General features: G+C 44.5%; 1 protein-coding gene across 10 annotated transcripts in view; it reads left to right on the forward strand.

The window, feature by feature from the left end:
- Positions 1-19,599, forward strand: part of kat7b (K(lysine) acetyltransferase 7b) — a 102,326-nt gene that overhangs the window by 70,594 nt on the left and 12,133 nt on the right. For all 10 annotated transcript variants that reach the window (XM_078529619.1, XM_078529624.1, XM_078529629.1 and 7 more), the window contains 2 exons: positions 11,284-11,377; positions 17,006-17,152. In XM_078529619.1, coding sequence (XP_078385745.1) covers positions 11,284-11,377; positions 17,006-17,152 — 241 coding nt within the window. The remainder of the gene's footprint in view (positions 1-11,283; positions 11,378-17,005; positions 17,153-19,599) is intronic.

Raw genomic sequence — 19,599 nt, forward strand, 5'->3', positions numbered from 1 at the left:
CAGTCTTCTCAAGATGTGCTTCCAATGCCTGGACTGCTCAGGGGGTGCACTCCAATTCCCTCCAGATCGTGTGTTGCTGATAGTGGTTGCATGCTGCGCTCTACACAATCTGGCACTGGAAAGGGGCGACACAGTGGACGTGGAAGACGTAGATGCAGTTGCTCTGGATTCACACGATGAGTCCAGCAGTGAATCCGAGGATGAGCATGCACAGGAGAATGCTGAGGGGGTAGACGGTGACCTGGGCATACTCCAGGGAGGCAGGGACACCCAGGAGGAATTAATCCAAAGAACCTTCAGCTAGCCCACCACAGATGGACCTTCAACACACGCCAGGGCTGCAGGCTCCACACTCGATACCTGAGTGCTAAATCAGCCTGGATACTAACATTAACTAAGGCTCTTGTCAATATAGCTCAATGTCACACAACTCACTCATAACATCATGGGTTTCCATCCACTTGCAGAAGTAAGGAATCACCCTGAGGCATGACAACAAATGTAACTTCCTAAACCAAAAAAAAATGGTGTTGGACATCACGCCAAATCTTCAATATACTATTATGGTCAACATAAAAGCACCAATGAGAAACCCGTGGTGTGCTTAAGGTGCCTTAAATTTACGTTTACGGGTGCTACGTCCAGGTGCTGCCCCCTCGCTGGCACTGGCATCTGAGACAGCCTGCTCACTGTGCTGTCCTGTTGGCCTCGATCTTGGCGGATGCCCTCTGGCCTGTGGAGCTCATGCTGGCCCCGCCTGGGAGGGAGCTGCCAGTTCCACAGCTGGCTTCTCCCCAGTCGCCCCAGCCTCATCGGATGCCACGTCACTGGCAGTGGGGCAGAGGAGCTGCTGCCCTCATCTGGAGCGTTTTGAGAGGAGCCTGCAGAGACGACAGGCAGCTGCTGCGCTGATGTAAGGTTGCTTCGGACCTCTCTGCTCACCGAGCAGAGATACTTGGTGCCCAAACCATCTCCCACGTGGACAATGACCAACTGAGGTCATTGCCGCTGTGAGGGCTTGTAGGTCCGAGCACAACCCCAGGAGGCCCTGATTGTTCTCCTGGAGGAACCTCTCCACGAGAGTCGCCACTCTCTCCATGGAGGAAGCATGGCGCTCAGTTATAAGGCTCAGTGCATCGGTGATGCTTCACGTGGACTCCTCAAATACGGGCACCATGCCACGCATAGCCTCATGTATCTCCGCCAGATCCTCCGGCCTACCCAGCTGCACTTCAAGCATTCACTGCCTCACAAACGACTCCAGAGGTACATCATCGGCCACCGACCGAGCATGTGCCCGTTACCACAGCCCTCCGACTGCCGGTGCCCTGGGTACTCTGTCTCTGTCCGCACTTCAAGCGAGTGTGAAATGCTCTCACCGCCGTGCACCGGAACACTAGCTGAAGATCTAATTCTCACCGAAGTGCTAGCATCTGCGCTGGTGCCTGCCTGGCAGAGATAGTATGATGCTGGTGAGTTGATTTCCTCTGGGCCCTCGGGTGAGAGGTGGCCCCTCTGCCTCCTCTTCCCTGCCCTGCTCTGGTGATGCTTAAAGGAAGAACAAGGACATTTGATTAGTTAAAGTGGAGACAATGTCAATGTGCATGCCTGTCCCCCGGTTTGGTATGCTCTCATCCTTCCATAATCAATGGTCAACCCATGTTGCAAACTTCAATCACTGAGCATTCAGCAGTGCCATGGCTTTTGGGACACATATGGTGACCTGAGTGCTCGCCAAACATACCTCCACGTGGCACCCCAGCCTCATCGCCACCTGGGGGCATGGCGCCTCTCCAGATCCATGGCCTGCTGCTCAAAAGGTGTCAGGATTGCCAATTGGGCCTGGCCTCTGCCAGTCCGCATCTGCTCTGCGGAATTGTGTGCAGTCTTGTCCTGAAAAGTAGAGAAAAGCATTGATTAGTCCAGCCAGTACTTGGATTCCCATCGCATCCCTGCCAACCCAGCCTGAGTGGGACATTGCAGGACTCCAGTTCTTCGCTACCCTGCAGCTGCTGCGCACTCACGCAAAGAAGCTAGGGCTAACCTCCCCCTTCGCCCAAACGCTGCCTCCTTCACATGTGGCACCGCAAGATGTAACTTTGCTAAGCAAGGAGGCACGAGCATATGGAGTGCAAAGACCAGCAGATGGATTGGTGCCCTGCCACCTGGAAGCTCCCCTCCCAGCATGTTAGCACCCTGATTTTGATGTGCTTCCCAGTTCCAGCACTATGCCTATGTGCAGATCCTTGACTTTCACCCACGTTCTATACTCTGGGTGTTAGTGTCACACATGCTGAGGGTGCAGAACCCATCCTAGCTCAACCCTTTCAGGGTGAACTCGGTATGGGCAATATCTGCTGGCACACCCAGCGAGCGCTACATGCCATGAAGGAGTCAATACTGTTACCGTACACAGAGTTCCGGCGGTGGGGGGGGTGGTGGGGAGGGTGACGGCTGCATTAAGTGGCCTTCCCGAGCGCAGGAGGTCATTGAATATTTTACGGCACTGGACCCATGTGCACCGCACCACATCATGGGAGCTGACACTCTCGGCCACCTTCTCCCACACACGTTTGGTCAGGTGGGGAGGCCTCTCCTCCCATCCCTCGGAATCAGGACCGTCCACTGCGCAGCCACCTCTTCCAGGAAGGCAGGTAGGCACTCATCAGAGAAAGAAGGGGCACACTGCCCCACTGGCCTGCCCTCCGGCCCGGCCTGCCCCGTTGGCCGTTGGCCTGCCCCCCAGACTTGCGTGATGCACAGTGGCCCTCTGCTGTGATCTTCTTCCGGCCATTGTGAGCAGCCTTGCAAAGGCTGCCAGGCCTTCATTTAAACAGGCCGCCGGGTCGTCTTTGGACCCGGCGGTCTGTGCACGCCCGCTGCTCTCCACTCACTCCCGTTATCTTCAGGAATTGAAAAAACCGCTGGGCGGGCCTTAATTGGCCTGCCCGTGTATAATGGTGGCGCGGGCGGTGATCGGGCCCTGGCCCGCTCCCGCTCGGCCTGCCCGACATGGGGAAAATTCTCCCCAATAGATTCATTTGCAGTATGCTATGTCTGTATTACCCTTTAAGCTCCTGAGGGATATCCATGAATTCCACCCTCAACAAATGTACAGGTTCATTTCTAGGAAATTGCTCAGCAGACCATTCAACTTACCTAAGCGGATGAGTAAGTTGATGATGTGCCAGCCTTCGCTGGTTAGCCTGACCTAGAGTCGTAATCTTATGAAATCCTGCACTGGGATTTGAGTCATTGCTCAATTTTAGGAACATTATCTTGGATCTTTGTGGATCGTGTTTTGTAGCCTTTTTTCTGAATATTTGCTTGGAGAATTTATGTGGACATGCCTAAACGGTTCTTAGCTAATTAGAATCTACATAATCTTTTGTGCTACCACCATCCTGCCAGAAATTCCCACTGGCTGCTGCTTCAGAAACCACCTCCTAATTACTGAAAGGATGTGCCAAGACATTCATTTAGGAGACTCTTCCATCAGCTGATTGTGATTCTAAATGTTTGACTGCATCAGGTATAATGGCCTTGATGCAAATGTTATACAGTTAAAAATTGAACCAGGAAGACCTGAACAACCTCTAAATCTGTATAGAAAAGTGACAGGTAACATTCACGCCACCTAAGTAATGACCATCTCCAAGGTACGCATAGCCTGTTGTCTTCAGTGGAACTGACATACTCGCATCAGTTAAGACCGCAGGCGATGTTATTTGCTGAGCAAGTCAAATCCCAGAAGAAAACTTGTCTTACTGATCATAATTTCATTTTGTATTTTGGAAGCTACAGATCCCAGAAACATAGAATCCCGGTAACACTTTTAGGATTTTAAAATTGAAAGATTTATTAACAAGAAGAAAAAAAACTTAAACACACAAGGTTAAAATTACACAGTTGAAACAGTCCTACAAAACATTCTTTAAAAAAACCCACTTGGTTAGAACACATAAGTAAACTGATTGGCAACAGCTCCTTTATAGATTTTTAACCATAAAAATCCAGTACTATTACCCAAAGCAAAAGCTGTTGCTACTATAATAAAGTATACCATGCAACAGTTCATTCTCTTCCATTCTGCTGTTGAAAAAAACCGAAAGAAGTTCAGGAACAATCTGCTCTCTGAAAACTGGATGGCTGCTTCAAATTCACAACTTTTCTCAGCACAGAGCTGGCTTCAGGACATCTCTCCCACACAGCCAACACAACTCAACTGAACATCTTTCCTTAAATATCCTTTTCCCCTTTGATCTTAGACTCCATTGTTCTAAGTACCTCTTTGAACTCAATTTTCCCAACATATAAAAATCGTTCATGTTTTCTTGTCTCCTCCACTTTTGGGTAAAATAAAATTTAATAGGCTTCGTAAGTAAAGGAGGGAAAGCTATGTAAGTTGTAAAAGTCCCTTGTCACTTCTAAACTCCCTAGAATCATAGAACACTACAGCACAGAAAACAGGCCATTCGGCCCTTCTAGTCTGTGCCGAAATATTATTCCGCTAGTCCCATTGACCTGCACCTAGTCCATAACCCTCCAGACCTCTCCCATCCATGTATCTATCCAATTTATTCTTAAAGCTTGTGAGCCCGCATTTACCACGTCAGATGGTAGCTCGTTCCACACTCTCACCACTCACTGAGTGAAGAAGTTCCCCCCAATGTTCCCCCTAAGCCTTTCCCCTTTCACCCTAAAGCCATGTCCTCTCGTGTTTATCTTTCCTAATCTAAGTGGAAAGAGCCTACTCGCATTTACTCTGTCTATACCCCTCACAATTTTGTAAACTTCTATCAAATCTCCCCTCATTCTTCTACGCTCCAAGGAATAAAGTCCTAACCTGTTTAATCTTTCCCTGTAACTCAACTCCTTAAGACCCAGCAATATCCTAGTAAATCTTCACTGCACTCTCTCAATCTTACTGATATCCTTCCTGTAGTTAGGCGACCAGAACTGCACACAATACTCCAAAGTTGGCCTCACCAATGTCTTATACAACCTCACCATAACATCCCAACTCCTATACTCAATACTTTGATTTATGAAGGCCAGTATGCCAAAAGCTTTCTTTACAACCTTGTCTACCTGTGACGCCACTTTCAGGGAATTATGTATCTGAACTCCCAGATCCCTTTGTTCTTCCGCACTCCTCAGTGCCCTACCATTTACTGTGTATGTCCTACCTTGGTTTGACCTTCCAAAATGTAACACCTCACACTTTTCCGCATTAAATTTCATCTGCCATTTTTTGGCCCATTTTTCCAGTTGGTCCAGATCTCTCTGCAAGCTTTGAAAGCCTTCCTCGCTGTCCACAACGCCTCCAATCTTAGTGTCATCAGCAAACTTGCTGATCCAATTCACCACATTATCATCCAAATCATTGATATAGACAACAAACAACAATGACCCCAGCACAGATCCCTGAGGCACACCACTAGTCACAGACCTCCAGTCTGAGAAGCAATCATCCACTACTACTCTCTGTCTTCTCCCACACAGCCAATTTCAAATCCAGTTTACAATCTCTCCATGGATACCAAGTGTCTGAACCTTCTGAACTAACCTCCCATGTGGGACCTTGTCAAAGGCCTTACTAAAGTCCATGTAGACAACATCCACAGCCTTTCCTTCATCTACTTTCTTGGTAACCTCCTCGAAAAACTCTACAAGGTTCGTTAAACACGACCTACCACACACAAAGCCATGCTGACTATCCTTAATCAGCCCTTGGCTGTCCAAATAATTATATATCCGATATCTCAGAACACCTTCCAATAATTTACCTACTACTGACGTCAGGCTCGCTGGCCTGTAATTACCTGGTTTACTTTTGGAGCCTTTTTTAAACAACGGAACAACATGAGCTACCCTCCAGTCCTCTGGCACGGCACCCGTGGCTAAGGACATTTTAAATATTTCTGCCAGGGCCCCTGCAATTTCTACACTAGTCTCCCTCAAGGTCCGAGGGAATATCATGTCAGGCCCGGGGGATTTATCTACCTTTATTCGCTGTAAGGCAGCAAGCCCTCCTCCTCTTTAATCTCTATATGTTCCATGACACTACTGCTTGTTTCCTTTCCTTCCTTATACACTATGCCAGTTTCCTGAGTAAATACTGATGCAAAATAACTGTTTAAGATCTCCCCCATCTCGTGAGGCTCCACACATAGACGACCACTCTGATCTTCAAGGGGACCAATTATGTCCCTTACTCTCCTTTTACTCTTAATATACTTGTAGAAACCCTTTGGGTTTACCCTCACATTATCTGCCAAAGCAACCTCATGTCTTCTTTTTGCCTTCCTGATTTCCTTTTTTAGTATTTTCTTACATTTTCTATACTCTACAAGTACCTCATTTGCTCCTTGTTGCCTATACTTGCTATACACCTCTCTCTTCTTCTTAACTAGATCGCCAATATCTCTTGAAAACCAAGGTTCCCTATGACTGTTAACTTTGCCTTTAATCCTGACAGGAACATGCAAACTCTGCACTCTCAAAATTTCACCTTTGAATGCCTTCCACTTACTGAACACATCCTTGCCAGAAAACAACTTATCCCAATCCACTCTTCCTAGATCCTTTCTCATTTCCACAAAAGTGGCCTTTCTCCAATTTAGAATCTCAACTCGAGGACCAGACCTAACCTTATCCATAATTAGCTTAAAACTAATGACATTGTGGTCACTGGACCCAAAATATTCACCTACACGTACTTCTGTCACCTGACCTATCTGGTTCCCTAATAGGAGATCAAGTATTGTATCCTCTCTCGTTGGTACCTCTATACATTGATTTAGAAAACTTTCCTGAACACATTTGACAAACTCCAAGCCATCCAACCCTTTTACAGTATGGGACTCCCAGTCAATATGTGGAAAGTTAAAATCTCCTACTATCACAACTTTCTGTTTCTTACATCGGTCTGCTATCTCTCTACAGATTTGCTCCTCCAATTCTCTCTGACTATTGGGCGGTCTATAATACAACCCTATTAGTGTGGTCACACCTTTCCCATTCCTCAGCTCCACCCATATGGCCTCTGTAGACGAGCCCTCCGGGCTGTCCTGCTTATGCACAGCTGTGATATTTTCCCTGACTAGTAATGCCACTCCTCCCCCTTTCATCCCTCCCCCTTTATCACGTCTGAAACAACGGAACCCCAGAACATTGAGCTGCCAGTCCTGCCCCCTCCTGCAACTAAGTCTCACTAATAGCAATAATGTCGTAATCCCACATGCCAATCCACGCCCTAAGCTCATCTGCCTTTCCGACAATACTCCTCGCATTGAAATAGATGCACCTATCACGTACAGACCCTTGATTTCTGTCCATACATGCATTCCTCGCTTGACCTTTATCCTCCTCCACCTCACTATCTGTTCTAACACTCTGGCTCCCCTCCCCCTGCAAATCTAGTTTAAACGCCCCGGAGCAGCACTAGCAAACCTACCCGCAAGGATGTTAGTCCCCCTCCAGTTCAGGTGCAAACCGTCCCGTCGGAACAGGTCCCACCTTCCCTGGAACAGAGCCCAATTATCCAGGAACATGAAGCCCTCCCTCCCGCACCATCTCCTTAGCCACGTATTTAGCTGCATTATCCTCCTATTTCTAGCCTCACTAGCACATGGCACGGGTGGCACTCCTGAGATCGTAACCCTGGAGGTCCTGTCCTTCAACTTTGCACCTAACTCCCTAAACTCTCTTTGCAGGACCTCCTCCTTCCTATCCACGTCATTGGTCCCTACATGGACCACGACATCTGGCTGCGCGCCCTCCCTCCTGAGAATACTGAGAACTCGATCCGAGATATCGCGGACCCTGGCACCAGGGAGGCAACAGACCATCTAGGATTCTCGATCTCTCCCACAGAACCTCCTATCTGTCCCCCTAACTATCGAATCCCCTATCACTACTGCTGTCCTCTTTTCCCTCCCTCCTTTCTGAGCTGAGGGTCCAGCCTCGGTGCCAGAGACGCGACCACTACAACTTGTCCCTGGTAGGTCGTCCCCACCAACAGTATCCAAAACGGTATACCTATTGTTGATGGGAATGGCCACAGGGGTGCTCTGCTCTTTCTGTCTATTCCCCTTCCCTCTCCTGACATTCACCCAGCTGCCTGCCTCCTGACTTTTAGGGGTGACTGTCTCCCTGAAACTCCTGTCTATTACTGCCTCTGCCTCCCGAATGATCCGAAGTTCATCCAGCTCCAGCTCCAGTTCCCTAACTCGGCTTCTCAGGAGCTGCAGCTTGATGCACCTTTTGCAGGTGTAGTCATCAGGGACAATTGTGCTGTCCCTGACTTCCCACATGCTGCATTCGGAGCACTCGACTGCCCCAACTGCTGCCTACTCCTAATTTATTTAAAGGACTTTACCCGGCCCTACCCCACTGGGAGCAAGCTCATCCTCAGCGTCTGCTCACCTAAGCCTCTCGAGCCAAAGCCTCAAAGCTCCACTCCTTCACTTGGCCACTCACACACTGGCCGCTCCTCTTCAGCTTCCCCTCCTTTTATTTTTAATCTCCGCGCTCTTTTTCGACTGACCTGTCTTCAAGCTCCGCACTCTTTTTCAAATTGCATGGTATTTTCCCTTTGAAACTTAACAGCTGGAAAGTCAAGTTCTGACATCTTATAGTGCAAATTTCAAATCCGACCTATTTACTTGTACATTCAACGTCACCGTAGCACCTCATTACACATGCATGCATTTAGCACCTTTACCTTTCATCTCTCTGCTCCCAGAGGCAAGCTGTCTTTACTAACCTTCCCCCAGTTTAATTACACACACACTCACGCACTCAGTCTTCTTGACAGAATACCACCATATTCCCAAAAATATAAAATAAAAATCCATCTTCACACATTCCCCATCATCAGTAATTTGGGGGGTCACCTTGGGCTAGCTATATTAATGTCCTACCTTAAGGGTAAGACATAGGCTGAGCACTTTGTATTGGGTGACTCACCTCAGACCTACTTCATCACCTACAAAGTTGAAGTCAGGAGTGTGATAAATATTCATCATTCATCAGGATGGCAGCAACTTCAGTAACACTCAAGCTCACCTAGGATGGAGCAGTCTGCTTGTTTGGCATCCTTGCCAGTGGATTCAATATCCACTTCCTCCACCACTGGGGTGCACTGTGGTTATATTATTTACATTGCAGCAACTCACCTTAATAACTCAACAGTCCTAGGATCTCTACCATTGAAAGCAAGATCAGTCAATTCATGGGAATACTATTAGCTTCAAGTTCCCCTCCAGGTTTAACACACTATCTTAATGTGGCCATAAATGGTTGTTCCTTCAAAATGGATCAAAATCAAGGACAGCAGTGATTTGAGTGGAAAATCCACCATCATCACAGGGTAACAAGGGATGGACAATACATGAACTTTATTGATATTGCCAACATCTGATCCTGAGAAGAAAATACATCAAGATGTTTGCATCCCACTAAATCCCACTGGGCTGGCAGGATTTTCTTACTAACAGGCCTTGCTAACTCTAGAACTATCCTAGCATTGAGTCCTTGAATGTTTCACCTCCCATATCCAGGCACATCTTTCCCACAATTCCTTATTTGAAATTCTCAATCAGGGGACCACCACTGCCACAGCACTGATCAAAGTAACAAGTGACATCCTTTGTGATGTTCCTCCTCATATTTTGTGATGTTTCTCCTCATCCTTCTCAGCCTTTCTGCAACCCCTAGCACTGCAAACCACACCATTCTCTTCCACTGCCTCTCTGTTAAACATTCAGTTGAGTGAGGACTAGTCTTGTCTGGTTCCACTCTTAGCTTCCCAGTTGTAGCCAGATAATCTCCTGCACTGGATTCTCTTCCCACCATTGCCTCTGGAGTACCCCAAGGATCTATCTTTGCCTGCTATATTTCACCTGTGTGCTATGCTTTGGCAACATCATTAGAAGACTTGATGTCGGGTTCCACATTATGCCATGGACATAGATGACACTCTCGACCTCTCCACTGTCGCTGTATTGTCAGACTGCTTGTCAGACAACCAGTTCTGGATGAGCTGCAATTTCATCCAATTAAACTTTGAGAAGACCAAAACTGGATTATCTTTGGCCCCTGCCACTAAATCTGCTCCCTTCCCAACAATTTCGTAACTCCATTTGGCCACTATCTCAGGCTACACCAAGCTGTAACCACTGTGTCCTATTTGACCTAGAAAGGAGCTTCTGACTCCATCAGAAAGACTGCTTTCTTCTACCTCCATAACATTATTCATCTCCCAACCTGCCTCATTATCTCCTACTGGAACACTCATCCATGGTATTGGTTTCCTCCAGATTCAACAATTCTTGCACAGCCTCCCATCCTGCACCCTTCATAAAATTGAAGTATCCAAAGCTCTCCTACCCATATCCTAACCGTGCCAAGCCCTGCCCATTCATTACTCCTGGGCTTGCTGACCTACATTAGCTTTTGGTCTACCAGTGCCTTGATTTTAAAATTCTAATCTTCATGTGCAAATCCTTATTTCTTTAAAACTCTTCAGCCCTACGACCTTCCAAGAACACTCTTCCTCCAACTTTTGGCTTGTGTGTCCCCCATTCTTCTGCCTCCCCTATCAGAGGGCATGGCTTAAGCCACATAGGCCCTGCAATTTGGAGTTCTCTCCATACACTGAGCCACTTTCTCTCATTCTCGGTGCCAATATTTGTCTGGCTATATTCCTGTAAAATGCTTGAAGTGTTTTTGTATTTTAAAGGTAGTATGCAAATACAAGATTATAGTAAAGCCTGCTAACAGGAATCAATCCCTACTCCTAGTTGAGGACTTTCTCCAGTTCACACTTGCAGCGTTGAACTGCAGCTAATGCCTTCAGTACAGATGCTAGGTCTGTTGCTAGAGAACCTTGTTCTCTTAATTATGATGTTGCTGGCTGGTGGGGCTTCAATTGTTCTTGCACTGGATGTGATAACAAGAAACAGCAGTAGTTAGCTGGTTAAGATGAAGCATTTTTCATATAGTTAACTAGCAAGAATAAAGATAGTTTAGAAATAATATACTCCTAGAAAAAGCAGGATCATAACCATTGTGCTGGGCTGTCAAAAGAAAGACTTATAATGACCATGCATCTGTTTGAGACTGATGAAAGCAAAAAGTGTCAACATAAGGCTTCATCATTGAATTCAGTGAGGCTTTCATATTTGCTGTATTTGTTAGAGAGTTGAGCATAATACCTCTTTAAACATACTTAAGCAAACTGTCTTGTGTCTAACAAGTGATTGATTTTTATTTCAGGAGAAGAATTCATTCCTCAATTATAATGTGTCATGCATTTTGACAATGCCACAGTATATGAGACAAGGATTTGGGAAAATGCTAATTGACTTCAGTAAGTATCGAAGGGTAATGGTCGTAACTGCTTGGGGTTTTACTGCTCGACATCGAACTGTCTAAATGCGGTTTTGTTGCATGATGCCTCAATTATAGATGCCTGGTTTGATGCAGAAGACTTTTTTGAACATCTGGCAAAAGGTCATTGCTAACTCTGTTGCTCTCTCTACAGATGCAGCCTAGCGTGCTGAGTATTACCAGCACAGTTTGTTTTTATTTTAGCATATCAAATGCTTAATTGCTTTGAGTACATTTAGACCATTTGTACTTCTTGAGAACTATAATCATTACTGTTCAATAATAATTTGATATTTTATGCAAATGAGTACATTTAAAGTATTGTGCTAGGTCTGAAAGTCATTATGTTTTTTTAATGTTTGTATAGCAACTTAGATTTAGAAATTTATTACAAGTTGGTCAACTGCATAGATAATAAATGAGGAAGAAGCTTGATTCTGTTAAGTGGGCAAGGAGCTACGGAAGGACATAGACAGAATTTACAAGTGGGCAGAGTTCTGGCAATTAAGTGCAAAGTTTTATACTTTGGATTAAAATCATGAACAACATCAAGAGCAATATAAAATTGGTCTCGGAAGAGAATGAAAGAAATCTGAGAATGATATGACTCGTCACTATGTCCAGTCGTTGGGGATCAGTGAGTAACAAAACAGACAGAATGTTTGGCTTTTTAGCCAATTTTGTAAAGTCCAAAAACAAAAAGCTAAAAGCTACTGCGGATGCTGGAAATCCAAAACAAAAACAGAATTACCTGGAAAAACTCAGCAGGTCTGGCAGCATCGGTGGAGAAGAAATCAGTTAACTTTTCGAGCCTTCACGGCCCTTCGGCAGAACTGAAGCATAGTTAGGAGAGGGGTGAAATATAAGCTGGTTTAAGGTGGGGGGGTGGCGGGGGGGGAGAGAGAAGTTGAGGGTGTGGTGATTGTGGAGATAAGCAAGCAGTGATAGGAGCAGATAATCAAAAGATGTCACAGACAAAAGGATCAAAGAGGTGTTGAAGGTGGTGATATTTGTCTAAGAAATGTGCTAATTAAGAATGGAAGACAGGACACTCAAAGTACAGCTCTAGTGGGGGTGGGGTGGAAAAGACTAACAAGGTTTTAGTTTTAGATTTAAAAATAATGGAAATAGGTGGGGAAAGAAGAATCTATATAAATTATTGAAAAAAAAAAGGGGGGGTGGAGGGAGAAACGGGGTGGGGATGGGGGGAGGGGGAGTTTAAGATCTAAAGTTGTTGAATTCAATATTCAGCCCGGAAGGCTGTAAAGTGCCTAGTCGGAAGATGAGGTGCTGTTCCTCCAGTTTGCGTTGGGCTTCACTGGAACAATGCAGCAAGCCAAGGACAGACATGTGGGCAAGAGAACAAGGTGGAGTGTTAAAATGGCAAGCGACAGGGAGGTTTGGGTCTTTCTTGCGGACAGACCGCAAGAAAGACCCAAACCTCCCTGTCGCTTGCCATTTTAACACTCCACCCTGTTCTCTTGCCCACATGTCTGTCCTTGGCTTGCTGCATTGTTCCAGTGAAGCCCAACGCAAACTGGAGGAACAGCACCTCATCTTCCGACGAGGCACTTTACAGCCTTCCGGGCTGAATATTGAATTCAACAACTTTAGATCTTAAACTCCCCCTCCCCCCATCCCCACCCCGTTTCTCCCTCCACCCCCCTTTTTTTTTCAATAATTTATATAGATTCTTCTTTCCCCACCTATTTCCATTATTTTTAAATCTAAAACTAAAACCTTGTTAGTCTTTTCCACCCCACCCCCACTAGAGCTGTACTTTGAGTGTCCTGTCTTCCATTCTTAATTAGCACATTTCTTAGACAAATATCACCACCTTCAACACCTCTTTGATCCTTTTGTCTGTGACATCTTTTGATTATCTGCTCCTATCACTGCTTGCTTATCTCCACAATCACCACACCCTCAACTTCTCTCTCCCCCCCCCCCCCCCGCCCCCCCAACCTTAAACCAGCTTATATTTCACCCCTCTCCTAACTATGCTTCAGTTCTGCCGAAGGGCCGTGAAGGCTCGAAAAGTTAACTGATTTCTTCTCCACCGATGCTGCCAGACCTGCTGAGTTTTTCCAGGTAATTCTGTTTTTGTTTTGTAAAGTCCAAGGTCACCTTGCTGAAGCTGGACAGCACTCTGGCTAGGCTGCATCTTGAATGCAACATTCAGATCTAGTTCCTGAAACAAAAGCTCTGGACTCATTCAAAAAGCAGCTGAGTACTTTGATGGTTACTATGAAAGCATGAGCTGCATGGACCAAAGCTGTGCTGATCTTTTTAAGCACTATCTCTATTCTATGGCACTAAGCATGATTGCTGGAATTCTCAGGATCTTTATACCACTTCTGAAAAACTTTATTTTAGAAATTTATTTGTAAAACTAGAGGTGTTCTTTCCTTTGAATATTCATTTTACTGGTTTGTGCCAATATCCTCTTGTCCAACAATTTTTCTCCAGTTCCTGCAATTTTCCAAAGAGTGCATCTTGGCTTAGAGTTGGTGCGGGTGGAAAATAATCCAGAATACCTGGTTACCATTAACAAAATATTGAAATGGTTAAGATGCTTTTGTGTGTTAAGAATGAGGAACATGGCTGTACATGGTGAAATCAAGTGCCTCCTAATGGTTAATTCAAACTGTATTTAGCACAAAGTGAAGTCTGAACGTGTTTACAGATTAAGTTCACTGTTTTATGGGATACTTCATACATTTCTGTTTGCGTAAGTATATTGACTGCTGGTTAGGTGGTAAATGTATTGTGGTGTGATGCACAAGCATATTGCAGAGGATTGTTAGTTGAAGCTTTGTAGAAAAGGGGAAAGGCCAGGTATCCTGGACTTGATTACTCCTCCTTAAAACTATTGCAGAATTTTGGGGTCACTTTGATTTTCTGGCTGAACTGCTTTTCTTGGTTGTGACTTTGAAGGTTTTTAGAATGATCAGGTCAGTTACATTTCTCAGAAACAGTGTTCGTCTGGTGCTTCACCCTTTCTTTGGAGAAACTGTGCATCAACTTTTTGGATTAGCAGAAGACTCATACATATGCTTTATCCATTTTATTGGGGAAGGCGTGCCTATAATAAGGATGTGCATCTTGCTGCCATTGTGGGCATTTAAACTGCATTGATCTTTGAAATGCGATTTGACAGCTAATTACTGTATCATGTTACATATGCCTAATGTGATAGTTCATTTGTTTTAGAGGTATAGCTCCTTAGTTTTAGAAATTTAATTTTAAAATATAAGTTCAGCGGGGGAAAACCCCACTGGTAAACATCTAGAGGCTAGCAAACCACAGAGACTGAAGATAATTACAGTTCAAAAGATAACTTGTGTTTACCGGATAAAGTCAGAGTAAAAGGGTGAGAGTCATAAAATTGCAGGTGGTCTTAGCCTGATGTCTGCAGTTATTCCCATAAAGCATTTAAGTTGTTAGTGTGATTTCCCAGAATTAAGGAAAGCTTTGGAATTGAAAGGTAGTTAATTTGCATTTCTACCTGGGAATAGGCTGTGTGTGTCTTATTGCCGTGGAGATGGCTGGAGATCAGGAAGTAATTGGCTTCGTTTCTAAAAGCCCACTTCTGTGGTTTCAAACTGCAACCGAGGGTGTTTTCTGATGTTCTAAACCACCATACGGGAGCTGCAGGGAGGCCCATGCTTTAGCTGTGGAATCCAGAGCCGTGAGGTTGGCAAAGAAATTGGAGGAAATTGCTTAGCTAAAAGCTAATGAAAGGACCCCCCATTAAATATTAAAAACAAAAATAAAAGTACCTGGAAAAACTCAGCAGGTCTGACAGCATCTGCGGAGAGGAACACAGTTAACGTTTCGAGTCCGTATGACTCTTCAACAGAACTAAGGAAAAATAGAAGAGAGGTGAAATTTAAGCTGGTTTGGGGGGTGGGGTGGGACAAGTAGTGCTGGATAGAGAGCCAGTGATAGGTGGAGATAGCCGCGCTATCCACCCACGGTGGTTGACAGGGCTCTCAACCGTGTCTGCCCATCTCCCGTGCATCCGCCCTCACACCTTCCTCTCCCTCCCAGAACCACGATAGGATCCCCCTTGTCCTCACTTATCACCCCACCAGCCTCCGCATTCAAAGGATCATCCTCCGCCACTTCTGCCAACTCCAGCATGATGCCACCTCCAAACACATCTTCCCCCCCCCGGCGGCATTCCGCAGGGATCGTTCCCTCCGGGACACCCTGGTCCACTCCTCCATCACCCCCTACACCTCAACCCCCTCCCATGGCACCTTCCCATGCAACCACAGAAGATGCAACACCTGCCCCTTTACTTCCCCTCTCCCCACCGTCCAAGGGCCCAAACACTCCTTTCAAGTGAAGCAGCATTTCACTTGCACTTCCCTCAATTTAGTCTACTGCATTCGCTGCTCCCAATGCGGTTTCCTCTACATTGGAGAGACCAAATGCACTGGGTGACCGCTTTGCGGAACACTTTTGGTCTGTCCGCAAGCATGACCCAGACCTCCCTGTCACTTGCTATTTCAACACACCACCCTGCTTTCATGCCCACATGTCCGTCCTTGGCCTGCTGCAATGTTCCAGTGAAGCTCAACGCAAACTGGAGGAACAGCACCTCATCTTCTGACTAGGCACTTTACAGCCTTCCGTACTGAAGATTGAGTTCAACAATTTTAGATCATGAACTCTCTCCTCCATCCCCACCCCCTTTCCGATCCCCCTTTTTTCCAATAATTTATATAGATTTTTCTTTTCCCACTATTTCCATTATTTTTAAATGTATTTCCATCCATTGTTTTATCTCTACCTTTTAGCCTATTTCAATCCCTTCCCTTCACCCCACCCCGCCCCCACTAGGGCTATCTTTACCTTGCTCGTCCTTTCTACCCTTAATGTCACCTATTAGCACATTCCTTAGATAATATCACCACCTTCAACACCTCTTTGTCCTTTTGTCTGTGACATCTTTTGGCTATCTCCACCTATCACTGGCCCTCTATCCAGCACTACTTGTCCCAACCCCCCCCTTAAACCAGCTTATATTTCACCTTCTATTTTTCCTTAGTCCTGTTGAAGAGTCATACAGACTCGAAACGTTAACTGTGTTCCTCTCCGCAGATGCTGTCAGACCTGCTGAGTTTTTCCAGGTATTTTTACTTTTGTTTTGGATTTCCAGCATCCGCAGTTTTTTGCTTTTATCCCCATGAAATATTGTTCCTTAGTGAATAGCTGGAACACTGAAGAGAAATCAGTGAATTCGGGAGAGCTGTGCTACACCTTTTGAGTTGGTCCAAGGAAAAATGAATGAGCCTTAAAGATTTTGTAAGATAAATTTGGGAAATAGAAAGTAGAACTGAGTTTATAACATAAGTCTTTATAAGCTATAGAGTTGAGTTAATAGTGCTTACTTTGTTTAATTCTTTCTGATATCCAATAAATTTGTTCTGTTAAAAAACATGAAATCTTATGGCGCAGTTCTGTTGGTTAATTGCTGGGCCATCGAATTTCTCCTTTAAACTTTAACGATCCCTAACAGGATCGTAATAGTCAATGCTGTGAATTTGAAAAGTACTGCATGTTTCACTCAATGAATTCACTTTCTTTCCTCTGAAAGGCTATTTGCTGTCAAAAGTAGAAGAAAAGGTTGGTTCCCCGGAACGTCCCCTGTCCGACCTGGGGCTTATCAGCTACCGCAGCTATTGGAAGGAAGTGCTACTACGGTATTTGCACAACTTTCAGGGCAAGGAAATTTCTATCAAAGGTAAAAATGGATTGACGTTTAGATTTCAACAACTTATATAACATCTTCAGTCTAGATCCTGTGTTTTGGTCTGAAGTATTTTGTAGCCATTTAAATTTTTCTTGTTTCCTTTGATTGCTTCCTGCTAACGGAAACAGACCAGTTTGATTCAGAGCACTTCAAAATTTACCATTAATTATTTATAATGTACTGTGCAAGATATCTCCTGGCTGTGTTGTGGTCTGTGTTCTTGCCAAGGCTAATAAAATAAAATGGTTAGCTAGCTACCTATGCATTAACAGCTCCTACCACCTGCACCATCACAGCCCAGCCCAGCAGCAATGCAACTAATTGTGTTGGTGCAATTAACCAGCCTAATTTTTAAAATCATCCTTTTTCCAGGATTTAAGAATGAGGTCACATTTTGAATTCTGAAAGGAATTAAAAATTAGATTTTTAGGAATTTTTTAATTACACAGAAGCAGTGATAAATTTTCATAAGTGTAAATTTCTCTTGGTTACCGAGTTTTGCTTTTCTTGGAGTGACTAGGGTGGTGCTTCAAATTTGAGAGCTTGACAATTAATCATAGTGCCATTCGTAGTAGAGGGGCCAAATCTCCATGTAAGGCCATGCAAGTTTGACTTCTTGATTTTCTAATGTGCAAATAGATATAAACTAGTCACAACAGCAAACGGCCATTAAAAAAAAAGAAACCAAGTATTTTCCCACTGGCACATTACTGAAATGAATTAGCACAGATTAACCCTTTTGAATATTTAATGTATTGTGGAACTTGCATATTTGTTAATGGGCAAAAATTAGAGGGCAGAAGTTGTACATTTTCTTAGAAGGAAATTTATCCATGAATACTTGATAAGGATATTGTTGAGTTTGCTTGCTCCCACAAGTGTTAGAGTATTTTGGCCTTGTCACCTTGGTAGCATATAATAGCCATGTGGACTTACATACAACAAATGTTTCTGGCAAAATGATCAATGTGTGACTGTAGTAGAATATACTTTATAGACAGTGCTGATTACTTTGGAAACTACACACCTTTCAATTTGTCTTTTATGGATAATGGCTTGCAGTTCCAATAACAGACGTATAGGGATCAAATACATTGTACTGCTGTAGAAGCCATTTTTCAGGCGGCTTTTGTATAGGAATTTGTGTGATGCACATCGGCGAATCATTATTGCAGTTGGTGTTCAGTATTCCAATTTATCTTGAAATCCTGAAAAACAAAGTCAATGTTCAGTTCAGGGATTTCTTAAGAACGTTTGAGTATTAAGATTGATTTATAAATTTATGGGTGGTGTTTGACCAGGTGAGAAGGAGTGAACTGGTTCACCTCTATTCAACCTCGGGGGAGACAGTGGCAAAGTGGTAATGTCACTAGACTAGTAATCCAGAGGCCCAGAATAATGCCCTGAGGATATGGATTCAGATCCCACTCCTTGTTCTTATGTTGTTAGTTCTTGCTATAACGCTGGCTTTGGAGGTAGAGACTCGGGAGAAAAGAAGCAAAAAGGAGCTATATCACTTAAGTGATACTAGTGTCCAAACAAAGGAGAGAGGCAGGATTTGTTTGCAACATTTAAGATTGTCAATTGGGCTCGCAGTGAGGTGCATTTGCGTTTACTGGAAGCTATATATATTGATACACAGGGCCCTGTTCTTTGCAGACAGAACATGTACACACATTATGCCTGTTTCAGCTAAACAAATAAGTGATAGCCATTTGCTGGTTCATACCTCAGGGCAGTGCCTTGACCAATCAGAGTCAAGCTGCCTGGTTTAAAATTTCAAACGATGCTTGGCAGTTAACTGTCAATCATCATTAACTGGTGCATTCTCCATGGCAACGCCTCTACCAATCAGTGTTCACTTGCCAACCAATCACACTCTTTTCATACAGTAAAAAGTTATTGCTTCCCCTGACATTAATATTCATGCAATTGCCCTGATGAGTGCAAGACGAAAAGCTTCAACAAAATGCCAAAGGGCAAACGGACTGCAGCCCATTAACTGAGTGAAGACTTGGAGTTTGATGAGAGGGGAGTTTTAAGTGTTCATTTTGTTCTTAAATTTTGCTCTTAAAATCTAATCGAGTCTGTAATTAGCGTAACTGGAAAATACTGTGTAAGCAGGCTAAGTTATTTCTTTCTTGCAGTTTAGACAGGGTAAACTCACTCTCTGTGAGCAGCTGTGTAGTTAATTAGCTAACTGATTCAGTCTGATTACTTTATCTCCAGTTCAGTTTACTATAAATGGCTCAGTTCATAGCACCCTCGCCTTTGAATCAGAGGGTTGTGGGTTCATGTCCCACTCCCGGAAAACCAAGAACTGTGATTGTACTCAAAGAGTTGCAACCTGTGACTGTTGATAACTCGAAAGAGTATAAATTCAGGGTTCTTTAGTGCAGCCGACTAACTGAGTGAAGACTTGGATTTTGGTGAGAGGG

The sequence above is a fragment of the Cetorhinus maximus genome, chromosome 25 (assembly GCF_964194155.1).
Source record: "Cetorhinus maximus chromosome 25, sCetMax3.hap1.1, whole genome shotgun sequence".
Lineage (NCBI taxonomy): Eukaryota > Metazoa > Chordata > Chondrichthyes > Lamniformes > Cetorhinidae > Cetorhinus > Cetorhinus maximus.